Genomic DNA, 18,570 nt, shown 5'->3' with positions numbered 1-18,570 from the left:
ATTATAAATTCTACAAAGATTTAGAGCAGAATTTCACAGCACTGCAGTTGTGCTGAGAACTTGTTTACATGGATAACTCCAGCTCTGAAGTGATAAATTTGTCTCGCAGCGTTTCCTCTGCAGAGGAATTAGTCTCAGCCCTCAGCGATGATAACTGATGCTTTTTTCCCTCCTGGTCTGAGCCTCAGGTTACTTAGTGGCACTTTATTGCTCCCACTTCAGGAGAGAATCACTTGGCTGTTTGCTGTTTGCTTTGTGGGCCATGCTGGGAAACAATAGTCACGGAAATTGAAAATAAATGTTTTCTCCTGTTTAGTGTTTGTTTTGGTAGCTGTGGAGTTTATCACCAAACTAAGGCCTATGAAACAGTTTATCTCTCTGAAGAAACTAGTAAAAACCTTTATAGATGATGATGACCCATAAGGCATTTACATAAATATTCATCATCAAATGTTCATCATCGGCATTTGCTGGCATTTCTTTGTCTCATCTTTTTGGTTTGCAGGTGTTAGATCTCCCTAGAGCGAGGCAATCTCTGGGATAGAGAGTTAGAGTGAAAGCGAAAACTCATCTGTAGATAATCCAAACTGTTCTATAATATTCATTATCTTCTCATCTGCCATAAAAATCCAATCGGTTCCTGGTCACAGACAGGGGTTTTGATTTCCACTAAAATTAAAAGATGTGGTTATGTTGGTGCAGATTCTCATCCTAACAGCTGCAGTGTTCAGACAGTGAAGCTGTACAGTATGTGCTCCTTTTCTCTTCACCTTAGCGAGTCTCTCTCCGTCCTCTCTCTTCACCACTCTGTCATGAGTGGCATCAGCCTGGTGAGACGGGGGAGAACCAGGTCACAAACGCTACAGCGCTACAGCCACAACATACATAAATCAACGGCAGGGAATCTGGTCCGCTATTTGTCCACAGTTTGCACACAAGCCTCTCTTGGTGTTCAAGACTGATGGCAGCTAATGAGTAGAGATTGACTCTCATGTTGCTAATTAAGGGCTGATATGGAGAGCGGGGGGGACAGAAACCAGACGGAGCTCTGAGGCAGAGACATCTGTTCTCTGTGCAGAGGGATGGATGTGAATGGCAGTTATTGAAAACATGATGACATTTGCAAATTACATTGACACGTAACGTCAGATGCAATACAAGTAAATGTATTAGGGAAACTTCATACATAAACTTCATACAGGACTATTCTGATAATATCCTACATCTTTTATGGTCAACAGATGCGACGAACACAGCCCATTAGTCTGTCTATCTTTTCTGTGGCTCGTCTAGGCCCATTCATTCATGCAACAGAGCAGAGCAGAGTGTTTGTCTCATTTTATACAGTTTTTGGACAACAGTGAAGGTGTATACCACAGAGGGATGAGATAAATTAAGTCCCAGCAAGACATGTAATAAGTCACTGAGTTATCTGGTCAATTTATTGTTGCTTTTGATCTTTTCGTGGTATCTGTTAACAGTTAGTTTGTTAAAAATATAGACTGTGCAAGAGTTGTCCTCCAAAGAATCACTGTTTAGTTTAAAGTCAGGGAATGTCAGACAGAAAATCCATAATACAAAACAATATATAATACAAAAAAGTTGAAATGTTGGTTGGGTTTCTAACTACCATCACAATTACTTCCCATAATGCCTTACCTTGTTTCCAAGAAGCATGAGCACCACATCCTGTTGGGCGTATTCATGGATCTCAGTCAGCCATGCCTGTTAATGACACAGGACAAAGGGAGATGGTGAAGGTGCAGCTGTTAGACAAGCAAAAGGACATGACTTTAAAAAATGCTAAAAAAAAAAGAAAAAGAAAAAGAAAAAATTAATGACAACCTAGGATAAGAAATAAGAAAAGAAAAGTGTGTGGTACCACACAAAAAAAGTTCTTAAGGAAAAGAAACCTTTGTCTAGGACTTGACAAGGACGAGTTTGAGCATTAAATCCAAAGACATGAATAAAGAGGAAGGAGGAGAGTGAGAGCAAACAGCATTTAGAAGATGAATAGGGCAAAAGGATGTAAAAATGCGCAGACACAGAGGCGTAGAGAGAGGAAAAACTGTGGCAAGGACAAAGAGATAAAACGACTAAAAGCAAGACAGCGTGTGTGAGCAAGAGAAATACAGTGAGAAACAGTGTTGAGGTAATGAGAACCGATCATCATCAGTTTAATCAACACCGTCGGCTCCATCCTGTTTCAACTACAGCACATACACAGGGGAAAGATAAAGCGTTACAAGGAAACAAACAGCACTTCTGACTGTATGAGCTCCGACAGCACCTGAACCAACTGCTCACTGTTAATGAACAATTAATCAGCACAGACAGACACCTGCAAACTCTCCTGCTGAAATAATATCCCTCATCTCAGCACAAAGCTTAATTGTGCCCACAGTGAATCACACCACATTGGATTTCTGACCGGCTGGTCATCAATCCGCCTTTTCCTTAGTGATCCTGCTCCATAGATGTTTCCTCTCTGACAGCTCCCTTTTAATTAATACTGCTGATGACTCTGCCTTTGTAAATGGATTTCACTGGGGGTCACCTCCAGCCAAAGGTCATGTTAAATAACAGATGAGATAGGAAATGAATTGAAACTGCTGCTTGATGATAAAAAAAAAAAGTGTTCTTAAGGAAGATATGTGTCAGCTGGAGTCATATAAACAGCAGCTATGAGATGAAATGAACATTTCCTGATAAGATAGTTGAAAAGTTGAAAATATATGGCTACATATGATTTTATGATAAATACTGAAATAGGATGGACATTTTAAGCCATGTGTCTCTGGTGATGGTAATGTCAGCCAGTCTGAAGTTGGCACCTACAGATGCAACATCATGACGGCTTCTGCATAGATAGATTATAGTTGTGTGTGGTTTCAAACATTCAAGTTTCCTTCAGGATGAATGTACCAAAATGAAGTTGACATTTTTAATTTGTCCTATGATTTATTACAGAATAACTTGCTCTGAATGAGCATGTTAGCATTGTTCCTTTGATAATGTTTGATAACAGTAACAATTCTGATAATCAATTTAAATGTAAAAATACCATAAATCGACTGAATATTTGTTTGTTTTTCTTGTCTTTTTTTCCTGAAAGTACACTGAATACCTTTGGGGTATGGGGTAGAAGCAATTTAATTATGATAACATGGCCTATGGGGAATTCGTTGGTTGTTTCCCATATTTACACGTTTTAAAAAGGAGGAAAAACATATTGGAAGACACATTAAATGCTTCCAGAAGAGTAACTTCTGTGCTTGCTGACACAACCAGGAAGATGTACAAGTGCTCCCTATCCAGGGTTCCTACACAATTGAAATTTCCAAATTCCATACTTTTTCCAGACCCTAATTTCCAGACTTCTCGGTAAAAAAAATTCAAATAATTTGTGATATTTGAGTAAATAGTTGTGCATTATATTTAAAAAAAATCATGCAATTAATCATTTGTTTTCATTATTCTGAATGTGTATGCCATTATGTAACCAAATCATTTCCAGGAGATTGTAGCTATAGATATACAATAGCACATACAAAAATAATAAACCTAGATAACTTCAGATAAGACCAAACCAGATAAGTATTAAGATAAATATATTTCCATACAATAATTTCCATTTTCCATTCTTTTCCAGACCTGGAAATGTATAAAATCAAATTCCATACTTTTCCATACTTGCGTAGGAACCCTGCCTATCAACACTTCTCATGAGGCAGTCTAAAACTAATCCACACCACACACTTATTCATCCTCTTCAAAACTTTCTCTCAGTTTGTTTGAGTCTGCAGCTGGAGTCAAACTCTGAAACAGTCAGCTATACTTCCAACAGAATGATGCATGGCCCTCTACAGGATCAGATGATTAGCATTGCATGTCAAGGCTCACACGCACAGGTGCATATAAATAAAAGATTTGCATTTCACACGGCTACTATGCCATCACACCGCAAACTGAATCACTCAAACGTGGATGTTCAAATGCTGCTCATTAGGGACAAGACTGAAGGTCTTCTGGAATAACATTTTGTAACACTTACTACGTAAATTTCCCCTACTGAGGGATGAATAAAATCTGACTGAAGTCAAAAGGCAAATGTATCTCAGTCTCTGTGCAGTTATTGCTTCATCTAAACTGTGTTTAAAGGAGAAACAAAACCACTGACAAAAGAAGAAAAATGCTTAAATATTAACAGTTTCGATCTTATCGAAATTCAGTCTGGCCTTTAAAGGAGCTGAGCTATTTGTAAGTTTTGCTTTTGCTATGTTAGCATTAGCATTAAAAATGTCCTTTTTTACCATTTATATCAATGATATTCTCTCTTCGCTGAATGACTGTCATGCCCATTTGTATGCAGATGACACGATTCTATATTGCATTGCTGACTCTGTACAGTTAGCCACTGAGAAATTGCAGCTCTCATTTAAATTTCTGCAGGAGGCTCTTATTAATTTGAAATTAGTCTTAAATGAAAAAAAGACCAAGTTTATGCTTTTCACTCGTTCCCGAAACCTGGATTCCAATACACTTTTATTAACCATAGATGGCTCATCCATAGAACGAGTCACTGAATATAAATACCTTGGTCTCTGGCTTGATGAAAAGCTAACTTTTAAATTGCATATTAATGTCCTTGCCTCCACTTTGCGACAGAAGGTTGGCTTTCTGTACCGAAAACAGAGCTTATTTCCCATTACTCAGCAGGAAAAGAATTGTAGAATCAGTCTTTTTATCAGTTTTGGACTACGGTGATATCATTTATAGACATGCAGCAGCTACAACCCTCAAACCTCTGGATTCCATTTATCACTCTGCTCTCAGATTTATAACCGGGGGTCCTCCCTTTCTGACAGACGCATGAAGCACTGGTATATGTTTATCTTTAAGGCCCTTACTGGTAAACAGCCCCCATACATCTCATCTTTATTAGAATGGCGCTCTGGATCTTATTCTACTCGCTCTAGTGGTTTATTATTTCTTAAAGTCCCTTTTGTACACTCAGAGTTTGGTAAATCTGCCTTTTCCTTTGATGCTCCCAACTCATGGAATATTCTCCAACATACTTTGGGGCTGGAGATTATTCCTACTCTTGCTGATTTTAAACATATGGTGTCTGACCTTTGTAAATCATCCTGCAACTGTTATTAACTGTTAACTGTTGTTATTAACTGTTATTGTTATGTTCTGCTGCTGCTTGTAAACTCGTCGTCCCTGTAAATGAGGGAAACCTCAGTGACCAACGAGTTAAAATAAAGGTTTAAATAAAATAAATAAATAAATTAACAATTATTTGCTTACCAGTTTAGCCTGGAGCTTCACCATTTACAAGAGGTTACAAAGTGTCCTCTGAACCCTGGTACTTCCTAACGGCAGGCCTCGCACCACTACACTACATTACAATTAGGGATGTCCCGATCCGATCACGTGATCGGAAATCGGGGTCGATCACGTGGTTTCAGACTCGATCGGAATCGGACGTTACATCCCGATCAGGAATCGGATGTATTACATATCTACATGTCAGGGTTTTCCTATCTGTCTAAAGCGAAGACGGGCCGCATGGGGGGCGTTCAGATGTATTACTTTTACTGTAGACGTTCGTCATGTGCGCTCATTACCCAAAGCGACGCGCATTCGGTGCAGCGTGCTTGTGTTTTGTGCATGGTCTGTGGCGCACAGCTCTACGGTGTGTGTGTGTGTGGCTGCGTCGTCGTGGACAAGTAACGATATGAAATGACGGCGCTTGCGAGAGTGTGAGAGACGATCGTGTCACCGTGTCAGCTCACTGTTTGTTTGTGTGTGTGTGGCTGCGTTGTTTCACTGCTGACTTCCAAGCAGCTTGTTGTTGATGTTTGAGCGCTACACACACCTGCAGCAACAACAGTCACTGCAGCTTCTACTGAGAGCGAGTCCGACGTAACGCACGTGAGACCGACACACGGACCGACCGCGCAGATGTCGCGGACATTCTTAAACTTCTCATACTGTTGAATAAAAAACTACCGTTGTGTTGCGTGATGGCAGATACAGAACCAGGTATTTATTTAAAGTTAGAGAGGGAGAAGGAGCAAGGTGAGCTGGGTGAGGGAGGGAGGGAGGGAGAAGGAGCGGAGTGAGTGAGGGGTGGGGGGGGGGGGGGGGGGGCAGACAGGCAGGAGAGGGTGGGATCAGGGGAGAGAGGCTGGTGATTGAGAAAGACATGATAAGCTATTTTATTTTTGACCAAATGTTCTTGTTGTTGACTTATGGATAACGGCATTAATATTATACTGTGGAGCTACTGTGCTAATATACATTGAGAGTTTACAATACTGCAATAAATGTCATGGGCTTGTTATTGAGGTAGAGTATTATTGTGAGATTGTGATATTGTTACATCCCTAGTAGAGCACAAAGAACAGAAAAATAGCGGGATGATACAGTTGATCGACATTAAAAACTTTAATGCGTTGCCAAAGTATCGGATCGGGACTCGGTATCGGCAGATACTCAAAATCAAATGACTCGGACTCGGACTCGGGGGCAAAAAAATGTGATCGGGACATCCCTAATTACAATAATGACTCGGTATCGGAAAGTGATGTGATGATCTGGCTGCACCAAGGCTAGCGTTTTAGCAAGCTAATTTCAGTGGTAGAAAAGTTTTTGAAACAGAAACAAAACATGAATCCACATTGCTTTTCACTTGTATTGACTGATTTTTATATTTTAAGATCTTAGCTAAATTATCACTGTTTCCATATGTGATTAGGTCCCAGCAAACATGACCATTTAGGGCCCATGTGGGGCCAGTGCAGGCAATGTGGGCATTCTCCGGGCAAGGCAACAAACGTGCTGCTAGCCCAGAGAAAACTTTCATAAGGCCCCAAAAGGACAAAACAGCTGTAGGCTCCATGTGGGCAATGCTGCTCTCTAAACAATGCTGAATCACAGGTGATGTTCTTTGGAGTTAATGAGATCAAAGAGGCGGGGTGACCTGAGAAGTCGGTTCTGTTATCAGGCAGTGGGCTCCAGGAGTGCTGAGTGAGGGACACCTTTAGAGAAATGTTTGGATAAAGGTCTGGTTGAGCCCCGGGCTACTCTGAGAAAACTGAATGATGGTGTTGCATGTGGCTAATTACTTGCTTCATACATAATTAAACTTTGTGTAAGTGTTTCCCATCATTCGTGGCCGACTGCCTGCCATTGCTTCTTGTTAGATTCGGGGCATCTTTCAAACGTCTGTTTATGGGGAAACTTATCAACCAAATACAATCTCTTGGTAAATGGAAGGCATAGCTTGTAATTACCTACAGTAAAACCCTGTTTATAACACACTCTCCTTGTGGGTCATAGATGATGCCACTTGTCACCTCTATGATCGAACAGACTGACTTTCTCCTGCTGCTACCCATTTGTTATTTCATTGCAGAAGAGGGATGATGTGTGCAATGACTCAACAGACAACAAAATGGATCAAGGCGGCAAGTTTGATGTGAAAGTGAGTTGGTTGTTTTTTCATGCATAACATTTACAGGCACATCTCAATGAATTAGAATACAAGTGTCAGGTCAGCAATCTTCCCTATGATAGTGGAGCCTACTGAACCAGACCATGAGACGTTTTAAAGACTCAGGAAACCTTTGAGTTAATCACCTGATTAGAGGGTGACACCATTAAGTTACAATAGTGAACCTTTCCCCGATATTCTACTTTTTTGAGGTACTGAATTTGGGGTTTTCATTAAATGTATAAGCCATAATCATTTCAATTGAAAGAAACAAAGACATGAAATATTTAAGACTGTTTGTAATGAATCTAATATACGAGTTTCACTATTTGAATTGAACTACTGAAATTAATGAACTTTTATTGAGATGCACTTATAGCCAGAGCCACAAAGTCTACCTCACTTTATCATGGGAGCCTATAGTTTGCTTCCTACTACTAGCATTGATATCATACATTTCTTTTAATTATGATGAGGTTAACAGGGGTGTCAGTTCTGCAGGGAGAAAATGTACTGTAGTTAGTTTGTGAAACTCTGATTTTACAAAGTTGTCTAATGTAAATGAGTTAATCTGAACATCTGTGCTGCTGACTGGCCAGGCCAAAATGTCAGACTATTTCTGTCTCGAGCTGGAGGTCTCTCTTACATACAGGTCATTCCCATCAAAGCTGTGAAGAATGACTCATTATAATTTCTTAGTGATACCCTGCAATAAAAAGTACCATTGTGACTATTGTGTCCACCTACATCTACATACCATGAAATACAGATAATTATGAACACTTCTTTTTCTTTATACAGTTTTCTCTGAAAGTGTCAGCAAGGTACTGTGTCTGTCGGCAACCCTGGGCCTTTGAAAATTACAGTATCTAAAGTGAAAATTACAGTATCTAAAGTGAGTATTTAAGTATATTTTCAAAATAAATTAATAAAACAAATGTATTTTTGTGACGATTTAGGGCTTCAAGCAGATAAATACTGAGCTCAGAGTAAGTGTAATATCCTCTGTGGACATGATTGCAGGAGCTGGGCTAGGTTCATCTTTTATTCAAGGCTAATACCAAGGTCTCTGGTCAAATGCTCAAGGAGCCAAATGTCGATGTGGCACATGGCAGAGAAGATAATGAATTTCTCTGCTCATTGCTAGGGCACAAAATTCCCCAAACAGTGAGGCAAATCAGATACAGCTACAAGTTTGTTTTGTTTCTAAGGACCAAAAAACATTTAGTCTGTCAAACCGGGGGAACTCTGCTGCTCAATTCATATTTTAATGTAATACCACGTCTGATTTTCTGTTCTCTTGAGCTCTGACGAATTAAAAAGCAGTTTAAAAGTTTAAAAGATTTCCCAGTCGAGCTGGCAGTAAATATTAATAAAATGAATAACACCCACTTGGTATTCGCTCTCAAATATTCAACTGAATAAAGCTACAATGCCAATGCAGTGCCAAAACCCAGGCTGCCTGCTCCACCATAGAAGCAAGAGACGTTAACAGCGATGGAGAGACTGATGTGACAGAGGCAGAGAGAGAGAGAGAGGGAGAGATGTGACAGAGAGACAGAGAGGGTGCCAAAAGGCAGCAAGATGGAGAGACAGACAGTGACAGAGGAAGACAAGACAAAGACCGTAGGATCTGTATCAGAGACGAAGGAAGATAAAAGCCCGCCAGACAGCTGCTGGCGGCTGCATCGTGACATTGGCGAGACAAGTTGTCACTGGCAGATGTATGTGAGGGTACTTCTGATGCTGCCTTGTTTTCCTTTTGTTGTCACAGAGATGAGAGAGCAAGGCTGTGCACTGCTACGAGACATTACAGGAGCCAGGTCAGCTGCTGTGGGGGTGGAAACTTTTTTTTTTTTTACCTAAAAGAAAAAGAGTGGAACTGCTGTTGTTTTGATTGCGACTTGTAGAAAACAATGAGGTGTAACTGATAATTAAATGCAAAATAGACACATTTTTAGTATGCATTTCAACTTTAAAGCAGAAATAAGCGATATTTTTGTGTTAATATAAATCTTAAATAGTTCTATCTTCCAACAGCAATCACTTACATAGAGTGTTTGGACCGAAACACGGGTCTCTCAGTCCCTCTGCTCTGCTCTGAGCGCACCATAACTTTTCTTGTATCCTACAATTTTTATCCAATGAGGAGAGAGAACGGCATGAAGGGCTGTGTGTACAGCCAAGGGATGCGCGTGAATGTGGTGACCTAGGGACGAGGACCAATAGATCCATGACGAGGGCGGGGGCTGCTAACTCCGTTGGCTGACAAGAAGTTATGGTGCGTTCAGGGCAGCCCGTAACTCGTGTTTTTCCGACCTGTGAAGTCGTACCAGTTCGATCTGGTACGAGGTCACGGGTCAGAAGTTACGAGTGGCCGTTATAGTGACTTTCACAGGTAAAACAGGTCGGAAAAACACGAGTGGGTTGCCTGGAACGCTACAAAGTCGTAAGACGTGACGTGAAGCTGTAATTTACGGTTTCAAAAGCCTGCCTGGAACGCAGCATTAGCCAAAACGACCGGATCGCTTACTTCTGCTTTAACACAAATATTCCGCTTACTTCTGCTTTAACTCATGTCCAGGTGGCACAGCCAGGTACGACTAGCACTGCTGGGAGGTGGGAAGCCAGTGAGGGATGTTTTTTTGGAGAGAAGTTATCAGTTCCTACAGGTCTGGGTGTTGAACTCAGTCCTTGACATACACAGTGCATTCAGATACAAACAAATTTGTCTACGGTACGGGCACAGATTGTTCAAAGATGTTCTAAAAATCATCAAATTAAATCAGATTTGTGTTTCATTTACTCTGTCTTCGATCACATAGTTCCTGTTTTAATTAAAATTCAACACTTTATTCTCCTCCTCTTGTCTCCCTTCTGCTTTTTTTTTTTTTTTTAATACGTGTAGTGCACGGAAAATATATTGTTTACTGTGCACGGATGGATGTTTCGGGGGAGATCTTCTTCAGCACATTTAATATGCGACACCAGACCTCGGGACGGTTGCAGCAATATAAGCAAAATGAAATAAACAACAATCTTAACATACACCATGAAATCTAAATCCATGGATCAATGAGGAATCATCATCTAACCACTGTGAGTATATATAGAAGTAAATCAATCCAAAAAGGCCTCTCTATGAAGTAATTATTTCTCTGTGTTTCTCCATGTGTGGTTACCATCTCTCAGTTGCCTTAGATGCATTTGCCCTTCAATTCCCCCATGTGGTCTGGAGACCAAACGCACTGTGCATTCCTCACTGTACACACAGTCTCCATGCATCCTTTCATAACTCAGGTCATACTTTGCTGACTTCAATAATGAACGTGAATTTCCTCAAGGAGACTCGGTCTTTCCACATGACCCAGCGTTCCCTCTGTTGCACTTTTGTCTAAGCAGATTAGCTATGGGTGACACTGCTATTCTTGCCAAACTTTGATCAGAGTATTACACCAACAGACGGAGTGGAAAAAGTCTGCTCCCAAACAACAGGCAGAGTCAGACTGAGCCTACCCAGAGGAGCATGGGGAGAAAGTAGGACTTCTCCCCCGAGAGGAGGTTTAAGCTCTGCGAGGCAGCTGAGCTAAACGGAGTGACACTGTGTCGCCGTCTGACACAAAAGGAAGACCCAGACAAGTCCTGTCACACTTGAGGCTGTGTGTATTCATGCATTTGTGCAGGTAAACAGCCAGGCATGCAGAAACAAACCAATACGCAATATCTGATCCAATCAAAACAAAAGGATTTACGGTAATAGTAGCATCTTAAAATGTGCTTGTTGACATTTGTGGGATTTATTTTTTGCAGCTTTCATTCTGGCAATTTTATAGATGCACATATAAACACAATATCTAGGTCCACACACACACACAATATTTCCAATAAAAGGTAGGTCAGTAAACAACTCCTGTGCTGCAGAACTTCACATGAAAAACACATGAAAAACAAAAAAAAGCACAAAAACAACAGCCTTGTAAACTAGTTTCTGTGGCCTCACAGGGAAGAGAGAGGCTTTTATGTTTATAAAAGAGCAGCTGACGCGTCTATCTGGCAGCAAACATGGGTGTGAGGCCATGTCAGGATGACTGATGTGCTTTGAAAAGCTAAGGTCACGGTGAATATGAGCACGGGTGAGAGTGAGACGTGCAGAGAGGAACCATCCTCGCTTCTCTCAGCACTCTCCTCCAATTTGTCTTTGTGCTGCAGAAGTTGAGCGTTAAGTGCTGGCCCCCCAAACCCCATGTGTCTCTTTGAGTCAGTGACAAGTTTACACAGCGTTGAGTAAACCTGATAAAAGGCTGTCACATATGGGTTCTTTGCTAAGTGGAAAGTGGTAGGGGATGTAAAAATAAAGTTCTGATGAAACAGAAACCTCACCTCTCAAATGTACACTTGATTTGCCTCAAAGAAAACTGCCGTATCTTCTTTATTTATGTCCCGCCTTTACAGATATTAGCGAGAATCAGTTTGGGCACAGAGACAAAGAAACATTGGTACGCGGTGCCAAAGGAAGAAAAATTACTCATGAGCTGAGGATGAAACAAGGTCACTTCACAGCATTTGAAGATGAAGGTCTTTGCTTTGGAGACAAACCAAACCAACAGAAAAAAATACTGAAATCATGCCTGGGTTTCCAAGTTGATCTGAAACTACAAGAAAGCATATGAGCATTAGTAACATATGCATGTTAGCAAAGTGTTAGTTAACGAGCTGAAGGCATTGCCATACACATGGATGGCAGATTTTCTTTCTTCTTGGCAGATTTTTTAAATTTAGTTTCACGACACTAATACCATAGTGTAGGAAGCCATAATTTTGAATCGATGCTGAGTTTAATAGAACAACTGCCTGAAAATTAGACACTTTCAATAAAGCATGACACATTAGTAAAAAGGCATAGCTCCAAAAGCTGAGTTTCAAACTTATTTACTAATTTTCAAGTGAAAAATGTCACATTCAAATGTGTTTTACAGGCTTTGTGAAATACAAACTTCAATGTTTAGGTGGAAATATGATTTTTAACTGCAGTTTAGTGAATATTTGGGCATTTCTTTGTTGTAAAATGATGTAAGCATCACTCCACGCAGATCAATTTATTCTCATGCACAGTTGAAAACATATAATTCGTACTTTGGGAAAACTTTTAGTGGCTGCGTGCGTATGTGTAAAAATTAAAGATTTTCAGCACGGGTAGCTATCTTCCATTTGCCTGTGTGTCACCACTGACCTGTTTGAGAAACCTACTTTTTAATTGGGACTGTTTATGGCACTTCGATTTTCTACCATTGTGTAATGACTCAATACGTAAATTTAATATCAGCTTTTCCCTTTTTTGTCGGCATGTGTTTATTGTATGTTGTATGTTTATGACTTGTGCACCTGTTAACTGTGATGATGAGGAAAGCACAGGACAGATAACAATTAGATGATGCATTAGCAGAAATTTGTCAAGTCAAGCAGTAAATGAAATCAGTTCACAAACCCTGGCAATGCAAGCCAGAATGTCAACAATTTAAATGGATTTCTATTTCTCCAAATTATGAATGTATGAATATAAAAAGGGAAATCAATAATTTAGGGTTTTCAATATATTATGAAGGGAAAGATATAGAGTGTGCAAAATGTCAAGTACCAGCAAAATGCAGATTCGCTTTGAGGGGGCTGAAAGGTCTCAAAGCTGCAGAGAAAAGGAACAAAAGCCATTAACCTGAGAATGTGCCACTTAGCTACATTTTCATTATCATAAATTGATCCACAAGCCATAAACCTCACGGCAGGAATGTAGATGCAGAGGCTTCGCTGTTACATGTGGGGCACACACAGGCACACACACAAACACAAACACACAGAGACACACACACACACCCTCCTCATTATCGTGATATCCTCTGTGACATGTGTGCCAACTGTTTCCAGAGACGTGTACTGCGTGTCAGAGGGGTGTGTGGGGCTCTGTGCTTCCCTGTCAATCAAAGTGATATCCTGTCAGTCCTCATGTCAAGTCCTTGTAAACACACTTCCTCTCTTTAAGATGTATTTTGGTCTAAAGCAGCTTCTACTCTTGCAAGAAAAGAAAAAAAAACCCATCTCTGTTCACACCAAGTGCATTCATCGGCTCTAGACGAGTGTTATTTTAAATTTCAAATTAGAAAACAAGTGTAGAAAAGCTCAGAAAACACCTCCAGTCATATATAGACTTCACTGACTTTAAGACACTGATACAGAGCCAATCTGTGTGGGAGGAGTGTGACCTCTGCTGAGATACCTCTACTTTGATCCACGCCTGCTTCTTCTGCTGTTATGGACCCAACGGCATCTCTAATGTCCTGACACGCTGCAGGCTTATTAACACTAAAGAAATAGATCCTGGTACGAGGAGATGTTTGGTGCAAACACAAAGACAACACACTTTTACTAGCTTGCAATAATGCAGTTCATCATCCCAGTTCTATCAAGAAAACCCTCAACAGGTGTTTACTCACTTGTTGATGTGCAAGTGAGTTGCTATTCATATTCATTTGCAGGGTATGTTTCTTTAGAGTATAAGCCATTAAAGGGATAGTAGCATTTTTTTAAAAAGTGGGGTTGTATGATCTACAAATAGCCCCTAAGTTATTTATTTGGACCTAACCAACTTCTGATCGGCGGGCGCTAACCCTGGGCGGAGGGATACGTGAGTTGGTTAGGTCCAAATAAAAACTGTGTTTTTCCTGCACTTTGAAGGGCTGGAAAAAATTATATTATAGCGAACAATGGAACTGTGTATTTTTTTCCAGGTAAAACCTCTTTTAGACCGTGAAAATAGGCCGTTTCTTTGGGTCTGTTCACAACACTGTATGTTGTAAATCTCTGGGCAGGGCTATGGGCTGGCGTTGCTAACGGGAGGAGTGCAGAGAGTCTTCTACTGCAATTATAGTACTTAGGGGCTATTTGTAGATCATACAACCCCACTTTAAAAAAATGCTACTATCCCTTTAAAGAGGTTCAGTCTAAATGATATACATAACCTCTGTATTCATTTTTAAAGTTTTAGGTTTTCTCTTTTACTTCATACTAACAAACCTTTGTGATATTGAACAAAACCTTTTGGTGTTGAGGCTGTCCCGCAAAGAAAGTCCCAATAATTATTTTGTGCATCAGGTTATTATGACTGTAGTAATTATGACAGGAGCAGAGGAAGAAATGTAGTATAAGGAGCCACAACGTTGGTGTAAGGCTGAGGTTGAGGTGGATGGATGGTGTTAATACACAGGACTATGACACTAGAGTGTGGGGTTTGACTCCCATATGAAAATAGCACTTAAGTTGTTTGTTTTAGCCTTCAAGAAAGTTAGCCACACCTGTTAATACCTAAACTTAATCAAACCATGATGTTGTTTTAGTAACGTTTATCAAAGTGACACTGCTATGGTCAGGATTGTAGCTCAAGATGAGATAATCCCTGACTAACTCTCTATATGTGTATCACTGCACCTGTAAATGTATCTGTGATAATGCTGCTAATGTCAAATTCACTGTATGACTTTCATCCATTGGTGTCCCACAGATGTGCAGATAGTTTGGGTTTTCATCGCAGAGGTGTCGAGATATTAGCTGCTCAGACTTCTGCATCAGAGCAAAAACAAAGCAGGCAATATCACAATATGATACCTGCTCTGAATAATCCATTATTACTGCTTTGAGTTAACAGATTTGGGTTGCTGCCACTGTTGTTTTCATTTTTGTTTAGACATATTATATATTAATATAGTTCGGGTTTGTTCTGTAATTTCCCTTCTTCATGGGCTCACATAAAAGCCACCAACACTTTAGAGGGCACTTAGAATTCTGTTTGAACATACTGTTTAATTGAAATCCATTTTCACACTTTCTCTATCTCAACCAAAACCTACAGTATAAGGTCTGTCTGTCTGTCTGGATAATAAAAAAGACAGCAGGGTTGTGATAAAATGCCAGAGTAACCACAACAAATATAATGACGCCTCTGCATTTTTTCTTCTCCATGCCGGTTAGAGATAACACACTCACAAAAGACAAAAGAGGAAGAGTGTGTCAGAAAGAGAGTTTTTGTGTATGTGCTGCAGTTGAGTGGTTCTGTGAAATACAAAAAAAAAAACATGGCAGTGAACAAAAGTATGACTGGGTATGAGCCTAAAGGCATCACATCCTGAGACTGTTGTGTCAGTAGTTAGTGCGACTGATGGGAGAAAATATATGGAAACAGACAAACAACATAGTAGATGATCAGATGACTCATCTTGTGCCAACTGAGCTGACACAAAACATAGTGCAACACCCCTGGCTCTCATGAACCTCTATCAGAAATGTTATTTGGGGAAAAATGTAGAAGTAGTTGGTGCATACAAAACAACATCCACAAAAAAACAGAAGCTTTGGGGGAACTTTCTTTAAAAAAAAAACTTCTGTTTACAACCCTGCATTTAAGTTAGCAAATGTTTTTCCTGAAGCAGAAAAGACTCTTCACAGACTTCAGACTCTTTATAGTTTCTTTCTGGCGTTGTTTCAGTTTCAGAACAGCTTTTTTTATGCAGCATGTTTCTTTTTATGGACTATAGATCCAAAATCTCTACACCCAAGGCTTTTCGAAAAGAACATTTCTCTTCAAACCGGCCTTGTCATCGGATTTCAAACTGTCCTTGAGTATTTCTTCCTTTCATATGCCACTAACACCATGAGTTCATTATAATATTTCAGAGTAATGGCAGAGCAAACAATAGAACTAATATATGCCTGTCCTTCTTGGATACTCTGATATAATAAAGCACATGAAATCCAAATAAATGAAGTACCAGCTAAGCCCTTCAATTTATGACAAAGCTGCCTTTGATTTTTCAACATAATATAATAGTTCACGGAGCTTTGCAGTTAAAGAAGAGACCAGAAAGAGACAGTCTATAAATTATATTTGGTTCTGAAAGAGTCTGAACAGCTCTGACCTCTGTCAGCCCCCTCACAGGTAAAGAGCTTCCTTCTGCAGAGTTGCAACAAACTCAGAGGAACATAAAAGGCACTTTTCTGGTGAGCAGGCAGAAATGATGTGTTATGTAACAAAGAGAGCAGTGAGATGGTGGAGAGGAGATGGCCATCCTTTTTCCAAGCTCTCCACAACAAAGAGGAGCCTTTTTTCAGAGCCATAAAAGTGAAATAAAAAACATGAGACGAGGACAACGAGTGAGGAAATTCAACCTCTTTCCACCCGGCAAATCAAACACTGCTGCGAACAGCCCAAAGCATGCAACTAATAGGACCGTCTCAATCCACTGTGCTTGCGCTTGAGTGCATGTTTGTGCGCAGGTGAGCGTACGGTCCGTTTTGTCACTTTGCTGCTGTCATCAAAGTAAATGGAAATGTCCACAGAAAGCAGCTGCCTGAACGGCGCAAATCATTTCCCCTCCACTGGCTGGACCATGTACAACCACAGCCAAGGACAGGCAGCGATCTATAGCGAGCTGACACACTAATAATGTTCCAAATTACAGGTGATGTATGAGTGACAAGATAATGACGGAGAATTACTGCATGTCATGACCTCACTCAGCTTATAGAACCACGGTTTCTTTACATGACACCTGCAAACTAATCACTTCTAAAATGCCAGTGTCTATGCTGATTATAAATGAATGGTATTTGAATTCACTGTATTATTTACTGACAGTTTCTCTCATCACCATCTGGTGTGGTGGTGCCATGACATTTAAGTACCAGCTACGTGGTCGGCAGGCGGCCATTTCATTTGAAGCCAGTCCATGTGCCCCCCCACCCAGACTGAGGGAGATGAATGAAGGCACACAGATGAGGGCTACATGTCATTTATTCTATTGGGTTTGTGCAACACAGACATCCAAGCATGATCAAGCACAAGCACAAGCAGACACATGCACATGCGCACAAACACACTTGCAAGCACAGGAGCAAGTGCAGCTATACGGTGTAATACATCATCAAGTCCGGACTGTTCAATAAGAAACGTTTTATTACATTAATGGAGAATGTATTGTAATCCAGGTAGGAGCTATTGATCTGCACAGTCAGTATGAAACAGAGTTTGTGTCTTTCCCAGGCTGCTTCACCTGGGTCACTGCCAGAGCCTGATCAATTCTAATATGGTGAAAATGCTGAAGGGAATTTTTTTTTTTTGTATGCAGTCGAGAGTGGAGGTTCAACTACGAGAAAGCAAAGCTGGAGCTGATGTCTTGCTAAAGGATCAACAAGCCCTAAAAACTATTGGCTAGTTTTTTATGATTTTAATAACCGTATCGTGATCTCACACAACTATCCTTAAAGCGGTTCTGAATAATATTTTTTACAATAAAATGAGTGTGTAATTAGAAGGTAAATTGATTGTTTTTATGTAGCACATTTCCCACTTCGATTACTCTATCACTCATGCACAGGCTCATTGCTTCATATTTGGATGGGTGTGTAAACTGCAATAGTTTGCCAACATGTCAGCTACAGTTATCACTGGATAATAATATGTCAACCTTGTTTTTAAAGCTTGTTTGTTGCTATAAAGTGGTTTAAAGTTTGTTCAGATTAAGGCACAGTTAGTAAATAGACATCTTTTGCACATGTGCACAATGTGAACAAGGGAACAAAGCTGATGTTTTTGGCCCTGTTTACACGACAACGCTCGCTGATGAAAACGGGAAGATATTTCATTGGATGTGCCTGTCGTTTAGACGGCGACAGCGTGGATGGATGGTGTGCAGCCTGCCGGAAATCAAGAAGAAGAAGAGGAAAAAAACTGGCGTGCGGACTTGGTGGTGGTGTGTGTTGTGTGCCACACTGTCACCTCAGCGCCTGCCGTGCATACAACATTGAATTCCACAGGCTTTTGCGCCACTGTATCCACGCAGATTTCCACCCCAAAAATGCTCGTCTAAACGCAAAAATAAGTGAGAACGCAACGCCACTTTTGCATTTTCTGTTCAGGTCGTTTCCGTGTAAACGTAGCCTTATTTTTACGTTTTGGTGAGGACAGACTCTCAGTTGCTTAGAATCTCTCTAATCACCAGACCAATCTTCTGCCCTTTTTAAAT

The 18,570-nt window shown here is 40.4% G+C and overlaps 1 protein-coding gene across 1 annotated transcript in view; it reads right to left on the bottom strand.

Annotated features, from left to right (window-relative positions):
• The window catches only part of LOC146982920 (ras-related protein Rab-26-like), a 57,376-nt gene that overhangs the window by 2,344 nt on the left and 36,462 nt on the right, over window positions 1–18,570 (bottom strand). The window contains exons 6-7 of the mRNA XM_085784205.1: window positions 1,660–1,725; window positions 771–827 (exon numbers count right to left, since the gene is read on the bottom strand). Of these exons, the coding sequence (XP_085640331.1) occupies window positions 771–827; window positions 1,660–1,725 (123 nt within the window). The remainder of the gene's footprint in view (window positions 1–770; window positions 828–1,659; window positions 1,726–18,570) is intronic.

This window comes from Trachurus japonicus, chromosome 8, assembly GCF_045865225.1.
Source record: "Trachurus japonicus isolate A0001 chromosome 8, Traja_1.0".
NCBI lineage: Eukaryota > Metazoa > Chordata > Actinopteri > Carangiformes > Carangidae > Trachurus > Trachurus japonicus.
The sequence above is the reverse complement of the archived record's forward strand: the minus strand, read 5'-3'. Positions and strand labels throughout refer to the sequence as shown.